This window comes from Phalangium opilio, unplaced genomic scaffold (assembly GCF_054372755.1).
Source record: "Phalangium opilio isolate 3A_F unplaced genomic scaffold, DU_Popi_V2 ptg000024l_1, whole genome shotgun sequence".
In the NCBI taxonomy this organism is placed as follows: Eukaryota; Metazoa; Arthropoda; class Arachnida; order Opiliones; family Phalangiidae; genus Phalangium; species Phalangium opilio.
The window spans coordinates 6122744-6149389 of NW_028324155.1; the positions used below are offsets into that span (position 1 = coordinate 6122744).

Here is a 26646-nt window from a genome sequence, read left to right on the forward strand (position 1 = left end):
AGTTGTTCTTATTTATCTCTATAAATAGGTTTTCATACAAGTTTTGTTAAGCCTTGGTCCTTGAATGCTTTATTGCGCTACCGTCATTTTTAAAACACCGATGACTTAGAAAAAGCGTTCAGCAAAGCTATGACGTCATTATGACGACAGAGCTCACCGGTAAAAGTTTTCCAAAATCCGCTTTCTTGCTTGGTGAGCTCTGCTGAACGCAGCCCATGTCTCATCTCGTCGACGGATTTTTTCGGAGACTAGTCTTTTTTTCCCGACTATTTTCGCACCAGCCAACGGATGCAGCGTCGTCGTCTTCGACAGCAGAAAGGGCCGAGGCACGCGGCTTCAACATCGCCTCGAACGTCTCGACGCGTGTACTTTAAAAATGTTATTGTTTAAAAAAACTCTCATTAAAGTTAATCGCGATTTCGGCGAAACTTAAAAACCCCAACCTTTTAACTATACTTCGAGTCGTCAACTCGTAACTAACGTCTCAAAAATTTGAAAAGAGAAGAAAAAAAATGTACAACGCTAAGAGCAAAATCGCGAGTTAGGCCTAGGCCTAACGACGGTTGGAACTGTGGTTTCGGGAAAGCTGAGAAACTACTTTTCTTGAAACGAAAAGTTAAAAAAGTTTTCGTGCCCTCAAGAAAACATTAAAAGTAAACGAGAAATTTATTAACAAGGAGCCTTATTGTGACTTTTACGTTCGTTGAGTTTGAAAATATAACATAACCCAAGTTCCTATAAAAAAAAATTTAAATGAAAAATCGGGGGCTGAAATAATGTGCCAAGAAGATAGAAGCTCTACTAAAGTTGAAGCGAATCAACGTTATTACTGTGTAAGTTCAAGTTTCCGTTAAAACTTTTTCTTTTTTTTTTTTTTGGTATTTAAGCCTATTTTCCAAAGTTAGGAAGTGAATGTTTTTTCGGTGGTGTTCATCTGAGTTTTAAATAATTAATGAACTAGGGAATGCGGATATTTTTATGCATTATTAATTCAAAAAACTATATAGTGGTACCCTGAGTAACCAATTTTCGAGAGCAAGCGACATTACGCTGTCTGGGAAATTGAAAACCAACCTTCTATGCAAATGGCCTTGGGGGAACTTTTTTCTACAAGAAAAACTATACTACATACTACAACCTGGCCGCCTCGTGATGATTTTAGGCCTAATACGTGTCGCATTTGTATGTCTTGAAATTTTCTTAGGCTTATTTCATCTAATAATTAGGCCTAAGTGCGAGGAGGACATCATTTTCTTATATCTCACTATAGATATACCTTTTTTCAAAAAACCAAAAATGATGTATTTCATCCGTAAAATAGGCCAACTGACATCTATTTTACTTGCAAAATAGGGCTTTTGATCAATTTTGACCACCATATTTGTAGCCTCGTGGGATATAGACGTAATACTTGTCTGAGAGACATTCCTATACATATTTTTAGGCTTAACAATGCAGTGACATCATCTTGTTTAAAAATAGACTTTATAGTCATCGTTTATGCAAAAAAAATTGGCTAATTTGATAAGTTTAGTCTACAAATAGGCCTTAGATAATGACATATATTCTTTATATTTAAGACGTTAACTCGCATTCCCTATATCTTATTTTAGGCCTAACAATGACGTACAGGTCTAATAAATGGATGTAATGTCCATTTTTATTAGCAGGTATAGTTTATTCCCTCGATATTTTAGACCGAATTTGAAACCATCATAAATTCAAACCAGAAAGAATCTTTACGTTATATTTCGCAGCTTCTTAAAGACAAACAAATAGTTAAGCCTATATATTTCATTATGGGGGATATCCCAATGGATTTTAATATTTTCAATTCGCAAATTTTAAAACCCCAAAACTTTGTAAAGGAGTGAAACGTTTCGCGGAAAGGTCTTGGGAGATTCTAAATAAACTAACTACCGGGACATTTTGGCTTATTAATGTTTTCATTTGACAATATATTCCTTTTTGAACTGCTCCCGCTTCCCGCCTCTCTCGCTCTCCTCTCTCTCTTCTCTTTTGAATCTTCCCTTTGGTCTCACAATCCGTTACAATTATGTTCTTGTCTCTAACTTCCCTGGAGCGATCTTTCTAATTTCTGCTTCTCCCCTTTACTCTCTTTCTCTCTCATCTGTTCTGTCTACTCGTTTCCTCCTATGGCCCCTTTGAACGTCTCTTCTCCCGCAAGCCAAGCAGCCTCGTTTTCTCCCCCCCCCCCCCCAGTACTCCCTCCCTATTACATCCACCTTCTCCGCCCTGTCTGGGCTTTTGACCCGCGACGGCTCAGCCAAAAAAATCGTTGGGGGAAAATACCCAGACGCAGCCATGTCTACCCCGGTTTACTAAAAAAATTTCCTCTTTTGGCGGGATTCAGTGAGAATACAACGCGGGCGGCTTCGGCTAACTTCCCGTAGCTATTCCTAGGTCTACTTTAGGCCTACTATTCCACGAGAAGCGGGACACTCGTCTAAAACACCCACACTGTAATCCTCAGTCCCCTAGCACTCGGAGTTGGAATTATCTGAATCAAAATTGCTCTGGGATAATCAAAATCAAATGATCTGTTTCTCCCCTCGTTTTTTACAGTCGATTTCGTGGAGTGGGACACTGAACTACTTAAATATCCTAATTTATAAATGTCCGACCCCTCAGTCTGGAGTTGATTCTAACAAACCGCCTTTCGTAGACCTATTTTTTCCTCCATTGCACTATCTTTACGACAGACAATCGCCCGCGAAGCCCTCCAATAAGGATTTAGAACCCCTTACTACTAGTTAACTCTAGTTTTTACGTTAGACCTATTTTTAGATCACGTGTTTAACTCCCCGGGTTTATGTATGGCTAGAATATAACCAATTTCCGAATTTCATCCCAATTTCAAATTAGTTCCGTCAGCTTTATCATCTTCCCGTTACCACCAACAGTTCTACGTAACGCTTTCTATATGTTTTAGACCAAATTTTACGACTATGATCGTTGTGGCGGTCAGAAAATGGCCAATTTCTCAGATTCCTGAATTCCGTTCAAGTTCTCTCTACCTCCCTCTTTATTCCATTCGTCTAGTTTGGTTTCTCTGTCTCACTCTGCCACCGCGTGCGTGTCTGATACGGCGGGAAAGCCTAGTTTAAGGCGGGAAAATTTTTTCCCCTCAAAAATATCGCGCGAGTAGACGGAGGGAATATATATACGAAGTAGTTTGTCGGTCGGTGGTTTTAAACATTTCCTTCTCTTTCTATTTCACTCTACCCCCTCCCACTCTCCGAAACGCTGGTGTATTTTTCGGCTGGCGCTTGCCCCTGTAAGACGTCTTTTGCCCTTACACGATCGTAATTTGGCTTTATTAGCGGACTTTGGTGTTAGCGCTGGCTTTAGCTGGGAAGGAGCGGGAAAAGCACCTTCCACTGAAGTTAAAAGCCACGAATGCGTACGCTCGAGCGCGCGGCCTCCCGCGTACATTAGAGCGCGCGCTTGAATCGAGAGAACGAATGGTAGACGGCGGGTTCGCGATGGCCTTAGACCGTAGTTTCGTCCCTTTACTTCCGGCATTTACATGTAAGCTCCATGCCAGACGAGTATTATTGATTTTTAGTTTGTATTCGCTCGTGTGTTGTCTGCGTTGGCTGGCAGGCCCAGCCTGGAGAGAGCCATCTTACCACCACCACCACCACCCGACCCTCGTCTCCCGATATATTACGGGAAAAGCGCGTGCGGTACCACGTCTCTCAGACTGTTGCTGCGTGTACCGGGGGTCAAACCCCCGAATGTGTCCTCTTATATCTCGTCCACCGAATAAAATGTGAGAATATCCCCAAATTTTTACTATTTTTTTATTTTTCTCTAAAACCGTTTTCCGTTTTATCTTCCGTTGAGAAATTGTGAATGAAATTTGCGGTTGTTACAACAGCGTTGAAGTTCAAATCTAGCGTTACTTAACATTTTTTTTTTATCTTATCCATCGCGGTTGGCGGTTGGCGGTTTTCTCGCGCAGACATAAATTTTACTTTTTTTTTTCTTTTATGGCGGGAAAAGACTTTTTCTTTCTTTCGCGAGATATTTCCCGCCGTTTTTGACTTACGCGCGCGACGAAATAGCAACAATAATAATAATAGTACATTTTTACGCGCCTAAATTTAACAGTAACTTTTTAATTTATTGTCTAAACAGTTTGATGATGAATTTAACTCTTTAAACGTTATCCGAAAGTGGTTTACTAAACCCCCTGTCTGAAATCTTGTCGATAACCCAGTTGAAATTGGTTTTATTAGTATTTTATCTCGGGATTAATGTCGAACTCGAAACGTTCTTGACCTAAAAAGTGTTTTCTTTTTGTTTTAATATACGGTGGTTGTTATAAAAGGGGAACGACGCTATACTCTGTAGCGCTGAAATCGTTCAAAACATTGTTACGTTCCCCCCTTTCTAGAATGTGAAACAAACGCGAGCAAGGATCGCGGATCCATACGCGGAAAAGGAATATTATATTTTTTTTGTACGTAACTGTCCCTTCCCTCCCTCTCTCTTATTATCCCCCCCCTTCTCTCTTTCACTTTCTCTCAGACTCGACTTTCTCTTTGTTTGTACGTATACATTTAATGGGTCTAGGACAATATATAGTGGCGAGCTGGCTGCCAGCACCCGCTTCTAATAAATAAATTTACACGATTACCTTAAATGAGAATTTATATCCTGGTGAAAAGAATATTGACCCGGTAGTCTTCTAAGACATTTATTAGTCTGTTATGAAACTGAGTCGTCGGACATTTATTATCAGTATTTTTAACCTTTTTTTCAAAGGTTAAAGGTTATGATATTTGTGCAGATTGTAGAATGCTTGAAAACGTTTTTCAAATTTCGTGGGATAATGGAATAATTTCATGTCTCAGCCAGCCACCTTGTAGATTATTTTTAGCTATATCAAAAATGAAACCGTTAACAATCTTGTAACCGTCTGAGTAGTTACTTTTTTGACTGAGAAAAATCTTTAATGTTACTTTTGAACACCAGGAAATACAATAAAATCGGTGTGGTTAATTTGATATTATACCAAAAAAGTGATAGTTTAAAAAGAATTTAGAACATTTTGGGCTAAAAGATGTCTTAGTTTAACTGCGGAACAATTTTTTGATTTTATTGTCGCGAAGTGTTTGCGGCTGTCAGACGCCTGTCAAATTAAGAGGGCCTGAAAAACGGATTTTGATGCTAGTTTTCTTCAATTCTCCTTTTTCAGGGCAGTCCACGACACGTGGATGTTTCGCTGCTAGAAAACGAAAACAACGCTATAGGCGTCTAGCCTGACAATTCCAATACTTTATAAGAAAAGAAACATGGGTTCTATTCTGTCTAATGATATGAGACTACTGTTGAAGTATTCAAAATACCCTCTTCAAAGGCATGTTACTCTTTATCTTTCATCTATCTTCTTATCAGGATATTTTTTGGCTTTTCCCTGACATTTTTTTTTTATATTAACAATTGGATAGAATTTTGATGATTTCGTTGGTTTATTTTAATATAAATTGTTTATTGCGTCCGTATTATTTAAGTTAGCTGGCGTGTTATTGAAGGTTTAGTTTTAGGTTTATACGTACTGTTGTTGATCAATTGCAGGTTTTTAAAAATTTCCCAAACTGCCAGTCAGTCGAGATCAGCTGTGATATTAAGTTGTTGAACAATCAAAAAAAAAAAATTTAAAAGCAAATATAAACGCGAGAAAATTATTAAAAGAAAAAAAATCGGATAACACATTGTAAATACTTGTAAATGGTCTTGTAAAGAAGTTTTTTCATGGAAGAAGGCACCCTCGTTAAAAATTACACAAAGCTTTAAAACCGAATCAAAAGAATTATAAAAAAAAGGGATTATAATCGAAACAAGGGAAAGGAGATAATTGCCACGATGCAGAACGGAACGTATCCTTGGGTGGCCTCCTCTTCTTTGGGTCAGAAGAGCTGGCCTCCTGGCTATCAGGCCAGCTTGACCGATCTCTTCTTGAAGAAGAACCCCCTGCACTTTGGTACGGGGATCTCTCAACTGGCGGCCGCCTCTAGTTACATCGAGAAAATGTCCACCATCAGCGACCACATGCAGAAATGCCCGCACCCGGACGCGAAGGATAAACCTTACCCTTGCGAGATATGTCAACAGTACTTCAATCTCTGTAACAGTCTTCGTACGCCCGACGGTTCGGCGCCCGGAAACCCGGGTTGCTTACCCAGACCGTCGAGTACGCCGGTCACTTCGGCCAACGCTCTCAACATGATGCCGGACAGAAAACCGCCTCAATTATTATCGGTACCCTCGGGACCTCCCGGGGATCGTGGTCAAGGCGTCATGGGACCTCCGCACGCCGGAGGACAAGGTCAACAACATTTGGGTATGGGCAACGGGCCGGGCAATCCATCCGGAGGCGGAACGGGCGGATCTCACCGACCCAGACAACCACCCACGAAACAATTCATTTGTCCCGTCTGTCACAAGTATTTCACGCAAAAGGGGAATCTTAAAACTCACATGATGATCCATACCGGGGAGAAACCTTACGCCTGTCAGGTTTGCGGCAAGAGTTTCACTCAAAAGGGCAACGTGGACACTCACATGAAGATCCACACCGGAGAGAAGGAATTCGCATGCGAAAGCTGCGGGAAGAGGTTTACCCAAAAGGGCAACCTCAAAACTCACATACGAAGTGTTCATACTAAGGAAAAACCATTCGCATGTGGGGTTTGCGGCAAGTCTTTTTCCCAAAAGGGTAATATGCAGACTCATATGAGGACGCACAATAAAGACGACCGATTCCCCTGCACGTTGTGTGGCAAGACGTTCTCTCAAAAGGGCAACCTGAAAACTCACATGCAGAGACACACCGGGCAACTTCCAGCCAGGAGATCGTACAACTCTCGAGGCGGAAGGGGAGGCGTCAGAAGGACTACCGCCCTTCACGGTCTCGCGCCACCCGGTGCTGTCGGACAACCACCCATGTCGGCGTTCTCCGTTCAGTCAGCCAATAATCTCTCTCAGCAGCAGCAGCAACAACAACAACAACAGCAGCAGCAGCAATCCCAACAGCAGCAACAACAACAACAATCCCAACAACATCAACAACCCCCGTCTCCTTTAAACTCTCCAACCAACAAACACGGTGGCCCCAATAACGGTTCGATCGGCTCCATGCCCAGTCCCAGATCGGCCGTCTCTACGCCGCTGCCAGATCAAGGTAACCACCACTGTAAACCCTCGCCCAGCTCCCAGCTCTCGCACATCCCGAGTCCGTCTTCGTCTTTGGGGCATCTTTCCGCGACTCGCATGCAGCAGAACGGCTCACCGGGAGGCGGCTCTTCTTCTCACCATATCTCCAGTCCGCCCCCCATCGAAGAGATGGGCCATCCTTTACATCGAAAATCTCCGCTCGTCTCTCACCACGGTGGTGGTGGTGGCGGTGGTTTACAAATGGACTCGTTGAACAATCAGCCTCACGCGCATCACAACGGATTGACTCATAATACTCACCATTCGCGTATTACCAGCCCTCCGCCGGTCTCCACCTCGACCTCCGGGGTTCATCCCGCCAGTTCGGAATCGGAATCTAGGCCTTTTTACTCGGCGCCACCGACGCCGATAGCTACGCCTTTGTCTCCGACTCCCAGGTGGCTTCCTACCGATCATCACGGTCGACATTACCCTGGTTTCCAATCTCCCACCGGTTTGGGATCTTACAACACCTTGGCCCAACATAACACCCCGCTCTCGCGACTCTCGCTCTTGGCTTCTTCGGCCAATCCGCACCATCCCCTATCCGGTCACCCGCACGAAATGGAGAAACCTCTCCCGGCTCACTCTCACGGTCACCACATGCAGCAGCTACAAGATACTCATTTCCACCATTCCGGTGGCAATCCCGATTTCTCTCAATTACTCGACTGAAAACGAACGCAAATTTATACTCTACAATAACAGTTTAAAAACAACACACGTGACACCCCCAAAACGCTCGAAATCATCGAGCGTCTTACCTAACAAACAAACCGACCGACGTATACAGTATTTGGTTTCAAATTATTTCATTTATTCTTAACTTTATATACCGGTAACGAAAGTTTTAATTACCATATTACCAAGCTATTTCACGCTCTGATATACTCTTTTAAAAAAAGGGGGGCGAGTACGCGCTACGTTACGTTAATAAAAACCGATTAAAACTCTGGTGAACCCTGGAATCCGTTTGGTAAAATAAAATCTTCAAGAACAACTGGTGGGTGGTGCTTAGAATTTATTTTTTGTTCTCTCAAATCTCCGTCAAACAGAAGAAAAAAAATAACCAAAAAAAAATAAAAAATAATCGCTACACTATAGTAAAACTGGCCAATCAACCGCGAGAATAGAAATAAACTACAAAAAAAAAACCAATTGAAACCAAAACTACAACCATAACCATAAATACAAAACAATAGTAATCGAGTCTCTACATACAGAGTCTTATCCCCCAAAACCAAATCCCCTCTCTCTCTTGAAACTTTTCAGTCCACCATGTGGTTTATTTATTGTATCATATACAATCTTAAACCAAATCTACACAAAAAAATAAACAAAGACAATAAGCAAATGGAGCCGATACCAAGATGGGATGATATTAAAATTTTGTTAAATCAATTCTCTCGTGGCCTTTTGCAAAGAAATAACGACGAGACGGTGTCTTATAAAACTTAGGTTTAGTATTAACGATGTCAGTTCACTCTTTACTAAAAAAAAAAAAAAAAACTGAGTGAAAGAAAAAAAAATAAATGGGTTTTTTCGAACTATAACATAAGCAATACTTAGAATATCTTTACATTATTATCTATATATATGAAACAAACAAAATTTGACGAAAAGTTTTTTTGTTTATTAAGTTTAAGTAAGGTGGTTTCTTACTACCTTTCTTTGAAAAGAAAGAAGAAAAAAAATGCCATTTTGTGCATTATATAAAATATACTATAACCAATATCAACCCATCTTCGTTTTTGGCTCCTTTTCTTGAAATAAATTTCAGTTAAATACGGTGAAACTTCAACACAAGGTATTGCCTCCGATAAAACTACAACAAAAACAAAAAGGGAAATAAATCGTCACTAATTCCTGCATGGTGCTCTTTAATACTATATAGTTATATTAAAAAACAAATACAAATCGAGGTTAAAACCATTTAAAAACCGTATACTTTTTTGGGGAGAGAAAATATATCTTCTTGGGGGAAAAAATAAATTTTTCACACATCTTGGTATGAAAAAAAAAAAAAAACCAAAATTACAACAAACCAACGGTGGTTATTTTACCGTTGTTATACATTACCGACAGTGTTTTTGTTAGTTTTTTGTATTACATTACCTTTTTTGCATCTTTTACATTTACAACAAAAATAGAATTAAATAAATAACCAATTTATTCCGTAGTTTTAACAACAATGATGAAAATAACAAAAAAAAAAATAAAATAAACAGTTCACCAAATTATTATACAAATATAATAATATTCAATAATAGAATTTCTCGTGGTGCTTTAAAGGCGAAATATAAATATATATATTAATTCTTTCTGCACATAATTAACCCCCCAAAACCGTATATATAAATTTAAAAAACAAATGCCGTTGCTACAAATGTTACTCGATAAAAAATCAACAAACAACAACGTAAGAATTCAGAAAAACAATTATAATTAGCGTGATTAGCCAACAATAACTTTTATTATCAGAATTTAAATAATCCTTGTTACAATTTAAGGGAAAACAACAAACAAACAAACAAACATACCCCGGTGTTGTCATATTGTCTCGTGCAAAAAAAAATGTTCTTCAGCTCAAAAAAACAAAAACAAATGTTTACGGAAAGGACTCTACAACTGCCAGTGTATATCTTGCTTAATTTTTACAGTAATTTTATATTGAATACCCCCAATATGGCCGCCGCTCATTTTTCGTTTTTATGACAGATTGGTGATCGTAAACCTGCTTGTATCGAAATATTCTTCCATGCCTTAGTTGGAAGCCTTTATTTTAAGCAATATTTCATTTAATTGTTTATTTACGGTACAAGTAGGTTTAATAATTATGACATTTTATTCAAAAAGGCTCTAGGTTCGCTTAGTTAGTCGCCTACAGCTTGGAAATATTAATCGAAAAAATTTAATATAACCTTATTTGCAACGTTATAACGGATTAATTTTGCCTTAGAAAATTGGTCCCTTGTAAGAGTGCAAATGCCTTATTTAAATTAAAACCTCGTAGAGTAATTAATTTTTATAAAGGACTGCTATTATTTGTTTAGTAAAGGTTTTTGCGATAAAAACAAATGTCGGATCATTTCTAAAAATCTTCCATCTAACGAAGTAAATATGGCGGCCATATTGGGGTATTTATTACTATAATTAATTAAGTTAATTTTGGGTTGATATTAACGTTAAATTAATTTTAATTAATCAAAGAAAAAAAAACAAAAACAATACTGAGCCGTCCGCCAGACAAGTCCGTTGTTGTTTATTAATTTTAAAAAAATTATCTCGTGTGTGACAAAAGTATCCCCCGATTTTAGAAAAATTATCTGTTTAATTCATCTTTAATTAAAATAATTAACTGTCGATATTAAATGAAATAAAGCGATGATGATTGGAAATCAAATAAAAAGACGCTGACGTCCTAGGCTTTTGACGGAAAAAAAATTCTAGGCCTTATATCGTAGAAAGAAAAAACAAAAATATATTAAATAACAATTTAGTGTTTTTTAATTACAAAACTAATTAATTATCTTCATGAAAACAAAAAGATATAGGCTCAAATCTTTATCCCCCTGTTACGTCTGGTGAAAAAAACAAAACTTTAACTTTTACAAAAGAAGATAAAATACAAAACTATAATAATTGCGTCATTTTGCATGGATGAGTTGAAAATCAAAAAGAATTTTACGAGATATTAAAAAAAAAAAAGTTGGGCATTTATTTGTTTAATAAATTAACTGTTGTGCCCTTTCCAATATTATATATATAATTATATACTATATTATATATATAAAAATGTATGTATAAAAAAACATGAATTTATGAGCTTAGAAGTAATGTCCAAAAAAAAAGAGAAAAAACATTAATTAATTAAAGGAGAAAAGCAGATTAGGGTTTTAAGAAGAAAAAAATGTTTAATTCGTTTTTAAATTAACAATTCCATATATATATATATTTAAGTAATTAATTTTGAATTAATTACCGCTAACTTTTTACAACTACTAACTACTATAATCAAAATTTTTATTTCACTAATTATTCCTATATTTTAGTTTAAAAACAAAATAACATTTTTTTTTACAAATTTGTGAATTATTTTTAAAAAGTTTGATTAGAAGAGAAAAAAATAATATTGATTTGAATTTAATCGCATACACCCATGAATATGCACTACACTGAAAGATGTACGGATAATGAAGAAGTCAAAAAACTAGGGATCAAAGATATTAATTAAAATTAACTTTAGTTTGATTCGCCTAAACGCGAATTCAAACTTAGAGCGTTTCACTTTTGAAACTCTTGTCTCTCACTTGTTATTCAAATAAACCGAAATCATGGATGAATGTGAAGGAATTCGTATATAATACACACGAGAAATTAGATCTTTCTTTCGTTTATGGAAATTTTAACCAGTAAAACTTTGCCATTGACGAAGCTTAGGGTCTTGAGGTTTTTGACTTCTTGAAAAAATAAATCCTTGTTAAAAAGGCTATAAAAAGAAGCAGTAATCTGTGATAGAAACAAAAAACAAAACGTTTAAACAAAAAAAAAAAGTTAAAATGTAGATGTCTTTTTAAAAAACAAAACATGACGTTATTTTTCACCTTAGTTAAATAATTTTAAAATCAAAATTTTTTTTTATATTATCAATTCAATTTAAAGAGCCACACTAGGTTTTTTTTACGAGTTAATTAGCTATAATTAATAATTTTAATTTTAATTACGCGCGGCGCGTTTAAAATATTTCATCCCCCATTTTGTGCCCACCTCTCTCATCTTTTTATTATTTTTAAAAATTTATTTCTTCAGTCTTACCGACTGGATAATGTTTTTTTTTTTGTGCGTTTGTTGTATTGAATTTTGTTAGCTTAAAAAGCATTGTATTGTATTGTTTTTTTTTCCTTTTTTTAATTTATTGGCAGCTTATTGTTTTATATATTTTTTTTTTGGTCAGTTATAAACTGGTGCTTAGTTTTTATGTTATAAACAGCGCTAAGGATAGTTTGTTTCGATACACCCGAATTTTATTTTATAATTATAATAATATTAATATTTTTATCGCTGTCATTAAAGTAGAATTTAATTTCTTTAATCTTAATTAATTAATTATCAAAAGAGAGTGCGTTTAATTACAAATAAAACTTTTAAGAACGAAACTGTCGTGAAAAGTTGCGCTTTAAATTAACATGGAGGAAAATAGAAAAGGAGAGGTAAACAGGATATAGGGAGAGGGCAAACCCATTCTTGCCACGTCATAGGCTTATACCTCGATTCCATCCCCCTAACGGGGGAATTTCAGTATCGCGCCAAAGAAAATATACGCTCCAGGAATGGAAGCTATGTCTGGGGGTTGGGTTGACCAAGGAACTTCCGGTCTATGCTATTTCAATGTAGCCGGAAATACCTCGGTCAACCGAGCCTGCCTTTGGAGCGTACTAGGAGGGGCCAGACAAAAATTTACACTAGAGGAAGCTACACTTTCCATTCCTGGGGCGTGTATCTTCTTTGATCGCGCCTACAAACGCTCCCCTAAGTAGAGGTATGAAATGACGTCGGATGTTCTTTCCCTTCCTGACAAACGCCCTCTCCCTATTGGTTTACCTCTCCTTCTATACTTTCCTCCATGAAATTACGAAGTAAATCATTTTCTCACGTTATCGGTATTCTGTTTGAAGATTAGATTAGTTGTGTCAAAAGCCCAGAACTTGAAGTAAGTACGGAAATTGGTTTTAACTAAATAATTAAAATTTAAAACACAGTATTTCAAAAAATGATGGTAATTTGTTCTTTTAACGAAAACAAAGGCTCATATCTTAGTGAAAAACAAAAAAATATGTAACAATTAACGCTCGTAAAAAGATTCTATCGGTGAATGATTCATTTTGATTGGAAGTATGTGATCAATGATCAGCCAATAGCAATATCCTTAATAAAAAAAAATACAAATTGTACGTGTGTTTGATACTATAAAAAATGTGAGCGTGTGAAAATTTCAAAAAAAAACAAAAAGGGGTTTGAAAAATATTGTATAAAACTAAAACTGTTTAACAAAAAAATAAGTCTAACAAGAAATGTTTGTTATTGTATAGTGACACGATGAGTTATACATGATTTTTACTTCTGACGAGATATTAAGAGGGTAAACAAAACGTGGAATAAAAAAAAAACTAAAAATGTTTGTCGTGGCAATTAGAATATAATATTTTAGAGATGAAACAAAAATGACTTAGGATATATATTAAAAAAGTTTTTAGTTTCTGTGAATGAAAATTGTTTTTAGATAAAAAAAAATAATCAGAAAAATCAAAGCTAATCGAACGAAGATTCCTTAGAAAATTACGTCGTTGGATAATCTACAAATTTTTGATACCGATTGTAAGCGTATGCCTTTTTTAACAAAAAAAAAGAGAGCCTAATGAGTGTTTTGCGACGAGTTTTTAAAAAAAAACCCTCAGTAACGTTTAAAATAAATAAATAAATAAATAATTAAGCCTTAATTTTTACAGTACGGTGCTTTGTAAACGCTATATAACCTTAAAAAAAAAAAAAAGATTTTAGTCTCTCTTTTACGTACGGGATTGTTTAATTTTAATTTTTTTTTACCAAAATTAAATTATCGAAAATTTTATTGAAATTTCTCATCGATAGATATTGAATGTTAACAATAAAGTAAGTAAGCGTTTGAGAGTGACAAAATAAAAAAAGTGTGAAATCCCAAGGGGGGTTTGATTTTGAGAGAAAATTTGTACAATGTTAAATTGTGATACAAATTTTTGAGTTTTTTTTTCTCTCTCTCTATTTTTTCACTTATAAAAAAAAAATGCTCAAAATAAGAATGTATGATGATGACTTTTGAGAAATATAGAGCTATAAAAAGTTTTCTAATTTTTTTATTAGAATGTCGACTGTTTTAGAATTTCCCACTATTTGTAAGGAAAGAGAAATTGAAATTGAAGGACCCTTGGGAATAATCACTTTTAAAAAATCAAAAATTGTAATACTGATAAAATGAAAAAAAAAATGTTCCTGATAAAGGCAAAGCCGGATTTTTGGATTTTTTATGAAAAACAAAATGGTTTTACCCCGAACCCGAAAAGCAAGCCAGCCAAGCGTCCCCACGAGATAAATGCCAACCAATATTATTTGTATAATAATATGAATTGATCAGAAGTCACTAATTATTATAACTAATTATAAATTTTATCATCCCCATCTGTTTTTATATAAAAGGTGCAAAACACAGCTTATTTCGTTAATATTCTAATATTCTTTACGTTAACGAATTTTAAAAATGATTCAACAAATGTCTTTTTAATGGCAAAAAAATATAACTTTGTCGAGAGGTCTAAGAATGTCCAACAGGGTTTTCTAAAAAAAAAAAAAAAAAGAAATTAACAGAAAGGGGGTTCCATCAGTTTAAAATTAATTAATTAATTAATCAACATTAAATGACGGCTCTTTATAAATATTTTATCATTTAATTTCTCTCGCTCCTTGTACTTTTTTTTATTTTAAATATATATCAGTTTTAAATTTTTTAATTTGAACAACGCTGTAACACTTCTAGGCCCGCCATGATGTGTGTCAAAAAGTGTTTAACGAATAGTAATTAAATTTTTAAATCGTTAATTAAAAAATTAAATTCGATTCAAAAGCCCGAGTGATATTGTAAATGTGGGCTTGCATAAAAAAACAAAAATAAGAAATTCTAATTCTTCACTAGGATAAAAAATAATTAATAAATAAAATAAAATAAAGATTGTGATATTTGTTTGTCTGCGCTTACGTTTTCCTTTAAAAAAGGAATCTAATAATTTTTTTTCTCTATTTTTGTGTTTATTGTTTATTATTATTATTTTTTTAACCAATGTTAATTAAGAACGTTTTATTATTGATTTATTTCTCGTTTTTAAAAATGAATTTAATAATAAAAATAATAATTTTTTTTTCTTCCTAAGGCTGTATGCCAAAATATATAATAATACTAAAAAAAAATGAACGGATATATGACATAAAAGGTACAGTTCAATAATATCATGACAAAAAAGCGTTGATTAACGGCAAAACAAACAAAAATGGTTTAACCATGTAAAAATGAGTTTCTAATTTCTCTCTAAATTCAATTGTTTTTTTAAAATAAAATAAAAAATATATGAAGGAATGCAAAAACATTTTTTGTACATCGTATAGTGATTATAACAAAGAGATGCAAAAAAATATATAAGCGAATGAGGTGATTTATTTGGGAGTTTAATGAATATTTGGAAGTTGAAATGTTAAAAAAACTAAATTACTAAACTGATATATTTAGTGACGAAAAAAGACGTTGGAGAAGATCATTTGTATAAAGACAAACCTCCTCTTTTTTGCAAAAAATGTAAAATTAAATAACCAAAATTACACTAAAAAAAATGTTTAAAAAAATACCTTTTTTAAAAAAAAAAGAAATAGATTTTAAAATCAAGTTATGTATTATAGATGTTTCTTTTACCTAAAAAAATATATAAGAAAGGTTAAAAGCTCGTGACTTAATAAAAAAAGCAAAATGCGTACGCGTCTTCTCTCCTCAAGTTTGTTAATTGATAAATAATTAAAATGAGAGAGGGAGAGAAACGGAATTAAAATTTTTTTAATTTAATTGAAAATAATAAATATTAATTATTCTTTAATGCCTAATGAATACTAAAAGAGCTTTGTTTTATATTGTCAAAAGAGAATTGAAAAAGGGAAATTTAAATACCATTAGAATGGGCAAAGTTACAATTTTCTTTTTCATTCCCGCCCCCCAAGAAAAAAATGAGCGAAATTGTGCCAGATTTTTAATAATAAATAAAAATCAAAAGTTAAAAAGTTCCTGTCTGTTAGAATCTTGTTTGTATAAAAAAAAAATAATTAATGCCGTGTTGGTAAGGTTAACAATAAATAAATGCTCCTCTATTAAACAAAAAGGTATTGATCTCGAAAAAATGTTGAATCTTCCTGCCATTTATTCAAAAAATACGAAGGGAAAAACATTAGAATTAATGAATTACTGTAAAATTTTTGTTATTATTATTAGACTCCTTTTTGTTTAAATTCATTAAGATTTTTTTTTTTTAATTAAAAATTATTTCAATTTATGTCACCTTTATAGGCAGCTTGTTACGTTCTCTGCTCAGAATAAAGCTTTGCTGAAATTATATGGTTTAATTTTAAATAAAATTTGTTTACAGTACGAGTTCTAAATGAATAAACTTGGGAATAAATAGAAAACAAAGCTGAGAGAGATGGAATTGGAAACACTATAGTCACACTACCTTGATCTGGATTTCAAACCAGATTAAATCAACAAACATAAACCATTCCTTCCAATTTAATTTATTTTGCTTTTCAGACATGGACAACAACAAAGTAAGATCAGTGGTGTGCGAGTCCCGTTTTTTCGGTTTCGAGCCGAGTCCGAGTATCGAAACTAATTTCTTATCGAGTATCGAGTATTTAGATTGGTCAAATTTTGTTTGTTCTTTCGAGTAATTATCGATTCTCAAATATTGACTTGTCGAGTAGCAATTTTGTAAATTTCTTGAAAATAACGAAGATGTTCAATTATCTAATATCGAACTAGTTCAAAATGATTGTTAGTGATCAATTAAACATTGAACAGGTGATTTTCAAAATAAATGCTCATGAACTCATCGTCTGCTATAGTTGTAAGCCTCGGACTCGAGTATTTAAAATGTCAAAAAGCTACTCGAATCTGTCTCGAGTATCTCAATGTGTTGTTATCGAGTATCGAGTCGAGTACTCGCACACCCCTGAGTAAGATTTTAGTCAATAATATAACCGTGTTTTTATTTTTTATATTCTTTAACTGTGAAAAGATGTATAAGAGATATGGCTGCTATGTTGATCTGTGTTTCAAAACCAAATTAAATCAACAAACAAACAAACATAAACCATTCTAATTTAATTTATTATTGTTTTCAGACATGGACTAATGTACAACTTGAAACAAAGTAAGGTTTTAGTCAATAATATAACCATGTTTTTATTATATTCTTTAACTGTAAAAAGATGTATAGTAGTTGGCTCTTTTCATTTGGTATTCCGAAGTATGAGCGTAATATTCATTCATGCAAGGTTTGATGTAGTAATTCTCGGGGATGGTCTTGTATATTGGTTCACCATTAACGGCTTTACCAACTTGCCATCCTGGAAAGTTTTTCATTAACTCTTTTTCCTCTTCACGATTTTTTAGAAGTTGAAGCAAGTATCTTTGGAACAGAATGTTTACATTAGTTTCAATTGCATTGCTGCTGCTGCAAACCTTGGTTATCAAATACTTACAGACGATCTCTTTCAGCGTATAATATAGGCTCAATAGCAATGTTAACGTCATTGTTTTCCACTCTTTCAATGCTGCAAAATATTATAATAATCATGAGACATGAATAAACAATTTCTATTACATCATGTTTAAATGTTTCCAGCTTACTATTTTTCTTTGATTTTAGACTTTGCCAAGTAGATACCCAAACCTGTTAGTCCGATATAGCCGGCAAATATAGCTGCCCCTAATTAGTTAATTAAATAATTACGAGTATTAGGATTTATTTTTAAATATTGAGGAAATATTATGGCCAAGGCTTAACAATATTTGTTAAGATTTACCATTTAAAGGTGCTTTAATCGGTATTCTTTTAAAAGGAATACTAGAATAACCACCCGGAGGTGGCATATCTTGCCGGAAACCAGTCTGAGCCATCCTAAATTAATTAAAATTAATCAAAATCAGTTACAAGAACTTTTCATGGTGACCTTACCTTTAGGTCGAATTATTCAACTTGTCGATAGATGGCAGTATGTAACCCGACTTGGGATTTAGGGTCTCAGCCATTCAGAGAGGTTTATTTTTCGGCGGTCTACGGTGGAACGAGTCAAACGGCCTAGCTTAGTTATCAGCGGCAAATTGTAAACTGTTCTTGTTTTAACAGCGTATTAACATTATTTTAAATGAAGTTCGCATTTTAACAAGCTCGAGATAATAACTGAACACAATTAATTTGGAAAACAAGTTCTTGTCGTTCTTGGTGCAAAGAAAGAAGTAAGTGAAATGGACTGATGTCCTTAAGCCTTGGTAATAACAAAATATTTTCGTCAATTAAGGCTAAAATAATCTATTTTATTTCGATTAAAACTCAATAATGTTTTTAATAAACAAAATTTGTAAGCCTAATAGAGGTTTCTGGCTTGAATTGTGTTATTAATTTCGGTCTGGAAACCAAAAACCACTTCAAAGCGATGAAATAGACCTTGAAAAAATTGTCTCAGTGGGGAGAGGTTATAGTTCGACAACTGGGGGAGGGGTGAGGGGGGTACAGTTGGACGAAAATCAGATTTCTGCGCAACTTTTCACGCATTTCGAACTTTCAAACTAGGCTTAGCGAAATTGACGAAACCGTCGTAGCCGTATTAGCTAATTAATCAATTTAAATCGGTTTTAATTGCAATTAATTGTTGAATAGCGTAAATAATATTTAGATTAACTAATTATGAATAGAAATAGAGCAAAATTAGCTAGTTATTTTCAGATATTTAAAAATATTTTTGGAATTAAAATAATTTTTCCAATCTAACATTGCATTAAGGAATTAAAATAGATTTTAATTGCAATAAAATGTTGAATAGCGTAAATAATAGTTAGATATACTAATAATGAATAGAAATATAGCAAAATTAGGTAGTTATTTTCAGATAATTAGAAATTGTTTTATAATTAAAATAATTTTTTCAACTTAACATTTTTTATTTTTATACAGTGATGCAAAATTTGGAAAATAAAGCTAACTCAACATGGAATAAGAGATGGTGGATCAAGGATGGAATTAGATAACCTACTGAACAGAACAAATAATTTGTATCATCTCAACCAAGTTGTGGCTCCTTCGAATTTTGAGTCATCTGTTCACCATGGTAAAACTGTAAGTATTGTTTTAAGTACCTCTCTTAGGTAACCATTTTGGAGGGGGGGGGGGGCTTTTTAACCAGTTGTGCTTAGTGGTGCAATTTTAATTCGTAATTTCCGCTATAAAATTATTTAATCAGGACTCGGGTAGTAATTTATTTAGAAGATCAAATATATATTGAAAGATTAAATTTTATTCATCTTTTAAAAATGTATACGATATTTTACAAGTTCTATATTTGTTCAGTGGAAGTATACATTTTTTTTTTGTTATTTTACACGAAATCAAGTCAACAATCTGGCAATATTGTAACAGCAAAAACCCATATAACATTAGGTCTAAAGCGTTATTTTTATTTCTACCGTTCAATTTTTATATCAACAAATCACTTTCCATTCTTTCCCTTAAAAATAATAGTTAGTACTTAAAATTAATGTTTAGTAATTAGTATAGGCGTGAGGTCAAGGGCTGTCGCTTTGTAAAATTCCATATTTTTTTTTTCCTTTCTATTTTGAAAACTGTGAAGCTGAGGCAAAAGTAGTTTCAAAATTAAAGGGAGCATGAATAATTTGGTTTCCTTTTTTTGTACGATTACCAAATTCATTTCGGATTCATAATTCCTTTAAATTTAATTATCTTCTAAATACCTAAAGTTTTGGTAATATTTATGGTTAAACATAGCCATAGTTACAAACATTTTAGTGAGCTACTATAAAAGCAAAATCGTGGATAATCTCAAACTAATGATTATCGTGCTGTTTTTTTTTGTTTCAATAATTTGTTTATGTTAGTTTTCAAAAAGGCTCTCTTATTTTCAACGTATGAATCAGGCACATGGACTACAACACTTTTTTTTTTTTTTTTGCCAAAAATTTTGCCAAGTTTTTCGTGACCCAAGCATTAAGATTAAAATTTTCAATCTTTTAAATTTTACTCGTATTTTTTTTAAACCCTTTTATCCTAACAAAATATTTCAGATTTTTAATATATCCGAACAATACTACTATCAGAGTTTTTTTTAATTTAAATTTAATTTCTCTTCAATTCTATATTAATTTTAATCGATGATACGATTACTAGCGATTTAATTATCAATTATTTTATCTGCTTTTCAAATTGGGATATTTTTTTTTTTCAAATTTGTTCGTTGTATCGTTTATATAAGGTCATAGTTTAAAATGAAAAATTAGTGGACTAACTGTTATAATATGTTAGATATGGTTTTTGGTTAGTTAAAGCTACAACTATACCTATTTTATTTATTTTTTTTGTTTGAAAGTAAGCCTAAGCTAAATTTATTATTGGGATTTTATTTTTCGAGGTGCTAACCACTCTTGAAATTATATTTATAAAGTTAATTCGCCTTTTTGAATTATTTGTAATAATTCCATTTATTTTTCACTTTGAAATAAGCGATATCAGAACAGGTGTGTACTGTATTTTAGTTTACTGTTCAGGAGTGGTTAGCCCTTCTGAAATATTTTTCTTTCGTCAAATAACAAATTGGAAAAACCTTTAAATTTAATTTAATTACAATATGATTAAGGTGTAAGTGCTTTTAATCTACGAAAGAAATAATAAGCTACCGTAGTTGGAAACTTTTGAATATCACAGATTATTTTCTCTCCATCTTCGTTATATTCATCCCATTCGTTCATTAATAATTAATATTTATTTTATTTTAATTTAATTTTCTTTCGACTTATTTAATCTTAAACCCCGTCATTTCTCCATCAGTTTAATGTTAATTCATTTAATTCTAAGTTAAAATGTTTTAGGTCACTTCTGTGTGTGTAGATTTTATTTTTTTACCCTCCTTACGTCACCCAATATCAAAAGTGAATTAACCATAAGTAATCTTTAATATATCCCAAAATAATGCATTGGGAACGTTTAAAAGTAAGGGGTTTTAAAAATTAAGCCTTGGAGATAAAAATTTAATACCCCTTAACCTCTGACTTTTTATAACTTATTGTTAATTTACTTTTGCCAATATCCTTTAAAGTTGATATATAATTATTATTATTTTTTTTTGACAATTTTTGTTCAATTTCCAACCAAATTAGGGATATGTTTAAAAACAAAATTTAATTCTTTCAACTATCGGAAGTTTTCACTAGGTGATTTCACAATTGTTTTTTTGAACTATACCGTTGTACAATGTACCAAAGTTACCGGCGACATTTTAATCTCTATATTAATTAATTAATTTTTAAATTAAATCAAACTTCAGTAACCGAAAGTTTATTATATATATACGGGCTCTACGTAGAAGCTCGTCAAAAAACCGAATTTTTCATTACAGTTTATATTAGGAAGCATGGACGGCTAGTTAATCTCTTAATCCACAATTATTTAAATAGCCTTTTGTTTTTGTTTGTTTGTTTATCTGTTTATTTGTTTATTTATTCGCGTATGTGTTTTTCTTTCGTCATCTTTCACTGGCAGGGTTCATTTGCAGTTCATTACCCCCCAAAACACTTAAAAGCGATGCATTCCATTTTTTACAAATAAATGTAGGCTCGGAAGATAAATTTCTTTCAGTTAGTCAATCCATATAGTTGTACAAAAAAATTCACATCACTCATCTTTTCTTTCTTCACCCCGCATTCTGTGGAAGTTAATCGAAATTTCTTTCTAAATCTTCAATATTCTTTAATTACGCGTCCCATAGGGTTCGTTTTAAGAAAACTCATCCACTTTATAACACTCTGTTGTCCGTAAATCGCAACTTATTTATTTATTTATTTATTTTTTTAATTTATTAAGACTAGGCACAGTTTTTATATAAATTAAATATTGTCTTTATAATGTTAATCAAAAATCAAAGAGGTCTTTTTGGAATATATTGTTTTACACTCTCGGATTATATTGTTTGATGGGGGTTTTAAAGAAAAACTTGACCTTTTGGTTTTATATTAATTTTCCGTCGATTCCGCTCTGGGCACTAACGGAGGTATAAGGGCAATTCGGCCACTGTGTCCGTGGTGTAATTGGCTAGCTGATGCCCAGCTGGGTCTGGAAGCGTCATCGGGATGTAAAAAGGCGTGCCGCTGTTCGGCCGTGGTCATATGGGTATTATTATTTATTCCAACGTTGGTTTGAGAACCGACGTTCGTTTGTGACCCATTGACCCCAACCACTGGTCCACCCGTACCCCCCGTTGTAGGGGTAACGTTTTGACCAGGAGTTGCCGGACTGGGCGGTTGAGTCGCCATTTTGCATATACAACGGGTTATGGCTTCAGGAAGAAGTTCGAGTTGTTCTTGGATGACCCCAAGCCGTTCCTCTAACGAGGACACTCTTTCATCGAGCACCTCTTGTCTCTGGTTTATGTCAGAGACAATTTCATATACGCTATTTTGAGTCTGTGAAATAACAAGAAATTTTTTTAAATCGTTTCAGATTGGAATATGTGAAATTTTCTTCAAAGTCAACTAAGAAGATCGTTCGAAAATGTATTTAATTGGCAAATCATCTACACTTCTAGCTACGCACCCAAACTCATCGAATAAAGTAGGAAACAATATTTTTTTTCTCTCTCTCATATACGTAGAACTACGCATTAGTAAATATCTACGTCATTTTACAAACTTGGAGGAAGTTTTCTAATTGGTTAAGAATTTATACTTCGTGAATATTTCGTTCTTACCTTGGCCATATCAGTGACCGTATTGGCATTATCTAGTAGTTTTCGTTGGTCCATTTTGACCTTTCTTAAACTGCAAGAAGTAATTAGAGAAAAACTTAGTATTCCTTTGGCGAAACCAAGTAGATTGTTTTTTCCCCCACCGCCAACCGAACCGACTTACCTATAAATAGCCAACAGGAACTTTCTTTGGTGCGTTCGAACTTTGGCTTGGTTCACCCTTTTAACCAACTTTGTATTCTTATATATGAGCCACGTTTCCCGTAAGACGTTAGCCGCCGCATTTTTCAGCTGAAAGAAAAATTAGAAGAAAATACCACCTTAGGGTCTTAGTCATTTCCACCTCATTAACTTTTCGCAACCGAGGGGAGGCACAAAGTAATCTCCTAACCTTTTTGGTTAATTGAGTGTCCATCATAAAATTGTGCACGTGTTTCTCCGCTCTGGTCAGTTCCAATTTACGAGCTATTACCGCAACTACCAGCGCAGTACATCCAGCCCCCTGTTAAATTACGTAACGTGGTCAAAGTTCAGTTCCGGAATCGTTTTGGAATAATTTCGAGTCTTTGCTTACCATTAGTCCCGTACTAACGGCTATACCTCTACCACAATACGTATTGGGTACTATATCACCGTAACCAACTGATAGAAAGGTGATAGCCGTTAGCCACATTGTATTTAGGAGATTGGCGTGGTCTTCGTCGTGGTATCTGTTTGGATAAGGAATAGTTTTATTGTTAACTCGAGTTTGGGAGGAGCGGGGGGAGAATATAACCTCTCGCAAAGCCTTAATGTCCAGCTCGCGATGATCCAGAGGGAGACCATGAAGACTAAGAGGACCGTCCCAGGACATATAGTCATGAGAGTCTTGAGTACAAAGCGTGTATTGAAATTTATGCGATTTAGAGCTCCGATGCTTCTGGAAGAGGCGTCGGTGAATAGTTTACTGTGCAGTAACATGACGCGACAGATTAAGTAGAGACGCAGGAACATGGGTAGGGAAAGGGTCACGTCAATCGGAACGTCCTTCGATTCGATATGGTTCCGATGATTGGACAATTTTGTGGTCCACGTAAATGAAAAATTTCCCGGTATGGGATGGGTCGCGCAGATTGCCAACTCCAGGACGATGACTCCGATGCGTTGCCACGTCATCGCTATTCGCCAATCGTCCGCGCAGTTGTCGATCATGAATAGCTAAAAACACATAAAATGAGAAATAGACGAAAAAGAACTTCAGTTCGATTCGTTTCGGATAAGCCAGTGGATTTAGCTGTAAGAATCGGTATTAGGACGTTTTCTTAAACCCCCAAAAAAACATGGTATCTTCGAATCTATTTTAAATTGCTTTGGAAGTACTCTCTTAGTACAGAAAAAAATCTTCAACGTTACTTAGCAATATCTTTGTTTCGAGAGGCGATGGGTAACTTTGTTTTGAGAGTGAGGTGTTTGTTAAAAGGAAGATTTTCCTTTCCTAAATCCAAGAGAAAACAACAAAAGTTTTGAGTACTTTTGTTCTTATCTGCTTAGACTGTCTTGTCAAAGCACTCACTCCATCCCAGCATTTTTTTAAACTCGGAAATACACTTAAGCCCGCCAAGTTAAGGCGCAAATTTTCTCTAAGCGCGAAACCTTCTAGAGGTAGTCTTAGAAACATTTTAGAAATCCCAGGTTTTTATATCAACTGAAGATTGAATCTTCGCCCAATTTCTTTATCCGAAGATCATAAATTGATGTAGTAATAAGTGTAATGAGAGACGTAATAGTCAATCGAAGACAAGTTTCTCTCACAAATAGAGGCTTCTAGTTTTAGTTTACGTAAGTGGAAGGAAACCTTGACACAATGTTGATCGTATCGAAAAGTCACGCATTTGTTTAAACAACCCTTTTCTAAAATTTTATTTTTTTTATTTTCATATAGCTTGTCAGTTATAGGCGAGTTGCATTTAATAACATCGAAAACGTGTAATAAAACACGCTGCTCAATATCCAGGCAAATTTAAATACACGCTCCGTGTAGGTCTTAGACCAAGCGAAACTAATATTAACTTATAATTCGTGCTTGAAACCCTTAAAGTCACACGAAATAGCTAAATTTGTGTCAGCTAATCGTCCCGTTTCTATTACGACTAACAATAGACCAACATTTTTTCTCTTCTAAAGAAAAGAATGAAAAAAAAATCAATATATTACTAATGTCAGGATAGGGAATAAGTCCCTTGATATTCTTGCAAATTCTTCGAGAAAATTGTGCGTTTTAGATTATAATTCAAATGTTCTTAACGACTCCCATGGGAAATTAAATACGAATTGAAGATTATTCAACCCTTTCGAAGAGTTTAAACGGGAATTGCAAAAACGAAAGTAAGATGTTTGACTCTTCGGTTTACATCTAGCAACAATCTAATCTTCAGGGGTAGAATAAACTTAATAAATAGCGGAATACAAGCTCAGCATCTAAAATGGTGTTACATTTCGACCAAACATTTCTGTTAAGGATTTTCCGCTGACCTTAACGATTTAAATATTGAATTTATTTTCCCATATAGTACGTACGATTCCCATTTTCGAAATTTCTGCTGATAATGTAAATAACAACAAACTTAATCCGTATTATTATTATTATGAAGATACGAGACTCGATAATTTTATGCCACCCCCCCTTATATTGTATTATCCCAAATTCTCCTTAGATGCCGTTAGCGCATTTCCTTATTTGGTTCCATCCATACTGGAATCCTTGACTATAAATATACAGCGACATTGTTTCTATACTAACAAGCTTAAGTTGAACGTTTATTTGTTAATGATTGTATATTTCAAATTAAGTTTTCAGCACGGAATAAGTCAAGGTGAAGTTATGTAACTAAATCGCTTCCTATCGATTGAGAATGCAAAACGGAGAAACTTAAAACCCCCTTCTGTTAATGTTAAATTACTCTAGGGTATTACACGCTGAATTCTTTGATTGGTACGAACCTTACTCTATCCCACTTCGAAAATACAATGAAGGAAGCCCATACCACCGTGTTAGTATATTTCTTAAGCCTATTATCCCAGGCATTGTATTCTCAAAGGCGAAACCAACATTGATTCATCGACCCAACCCAAGTTGAACCAACTCTCCATTTTCTCTTTCCCGCCGGGTATTTAACGTTTCGGACGTTCGTTCACTATGAAAGATGTAATAGAGAATGGGTTTTTTCCCTAATGACGTCATTATCAGATTGCCCCCGCTCCTTGCACTCTATTACAATTTATACAATGAACGCGTTATAATAGGAAGGCTTACTCCACGTTATCCTACCTTAGGCTGCCTTAGTATCGCGTGACAGGCTTTTCTGGCCTTTAAAAATAAACGGGAGTCCCTTTTGTTTTTTTATATATATTTCAAGTTCTCGGCAGCGTGACCGCTGCCCCTTTCGACCTTGGCTTCTTCAACCGATTCCTTTTTTTCTCCCCTGACTGTGCTCTTTTTACTGACCAATCGGCCGGACAATAGCCCTTGTAAAAAAGAGGTTAAGATTATATTGAGTCGTTGGTCATTTGGTCTCGTGGTGAAAGATCTTTCTTTTTTTTTTAATTCTGCCCTAAAACTAAAAAAAGGCCTTAACTTCCTGAAGTCAATTTGTTCTGTGGTAGACGTAATTAATTTTCGAGTTCAGCAAGTACCAAATACTTGGGCATATGTCAAGCAGGACAAAAGCAATTGATTTCAAGAAAAAAGAATGTGGAAAATATTTTTTTTTTTTTTACATTATTTGTAACCGGTCAAGGCGAGTGGACAGAAAATTAATTGACCACAGT

General features: G+C 34.3%; 3 protein-coding genes across 5 annotated transcripts in view; 1 reads left to right on the forward strand and 2 right to left on the reverse strand.

The window, feature by feature from the left end:
* The first annotated feature begins 219 nt into the window (after positions 1-219).
* Positions 220-16424, forward strand: LOC149692458 (uncharacterized). Of its 3 annotated transcripts, XM_089868218.1 has the most exons (3): positions 220-833; positions 5228-5389; positions 5608-16424. In XM_089868218.1, exon 3 carries the CDS (start codon positions 5896-5898, stop codon positions 7918-7920), a length of 2025 nt encoding a protein of 674 aa, XP_089724344.1. In that variant the 5' UTR covers positions 220-833; positions 5228-5389; positions 5608-5895; the 3' UTR covers positions 7921-16424. The 3 variants fall into 3 exon arrangements, with proteins under 3 accessions (XP_089724344.1, XP_089724345.1, XP_089724346.1); XM_089868219.1 differs by having other exon boundaries at positions 5228-16424; XM_089868220.1 differs by lacking the exon at positions 5228-5389.
* Positions 16425-17178: 754 nt separating this feature from the next.
* ND-B16.6 (NADH dehydrogenase (ubiquinone) B16.6 subunit) lies at positions 17179-18108 on the reverse strand. Its single transcript, XM_089868222.1, has 5 exons — positions 18048-18108; positions 17896-17990; positions 17720-17798; positions 17572-17643; positions 17179-17498 (listed from the first exon to the last, which is right to left on the reverse strand). Exons 2-5 carry the CDS (start codon positions 17987-17989, stop codon positions 17285-17287), a joined length of 459 nt encoding a protein of 152 aa, XP_089724348.1. The 5' UTR covers position 17990; positions 18048-18108; the 3' UTR covers positions 17179-17284.
* A 2579-nt stretch (positions 18109-20687) lies between these two features.
* The window catches only part of LOC149692460 (uncharacterized), a 43957-nt gene continuing 37998 nt past the window's right edge, over positions 20688-26646 (reverse strand). The window contains exons 4-9 of the mRNA XM_089868227.1: positions 23615-24036; positions 23414-23549; positions 23231-23341; positions 23003-23130; positions 22843-22912; positions 20688-22558 (exon numbers count right to left, since the gene is read on the reverse strand). Of these exons, the coding sequence (XP_089724353.1) occupies positions 22109-22558; positions 22843-22912; positions 23003-23130; positions 23231-23341; positions 23414-23549; positions 23615-24036 (1317 nt within the window). The 3' untranslated portion in view covers positions 20688-22108. The remainder of the gene's footprint in view (positions 22559-22842; positions 22913-23002; positions 23131-23230; positions 23342-23413; positions 23550-23614; positions 24037-26646) is intronic.

Coding starts and splice junctions, on each gene's coding strand:
- LOC149692458 (XM_089868219.1), top strand. CDS start 5,896: ATGCAGAACGGAACGTATCCTTGGGTGGCCTCCTCTTCTTTGGGTCAG.
- ND-B16.6 (XM_089868222.1), bottom strand. CDS start 17,989: ATGGCTCAGACTGGTTTCCGGCAAGATATGCCACCTCCGGGTGGTTAT. Junction 17,799..17,895: donor GATTAAAGCACCTTTAAATG/GTAAATCTTAAC, acceptor TTAACTAATTAG/GGGCAGCTATATTTGCCGGC. Junction 17,499..17,571: donor TACGCTGAAAGAGATCGTCT/GTAAGTATTTGA, acceptor TCTGTTCCAAAG/ATACTTGCTTCAACTTCTAA.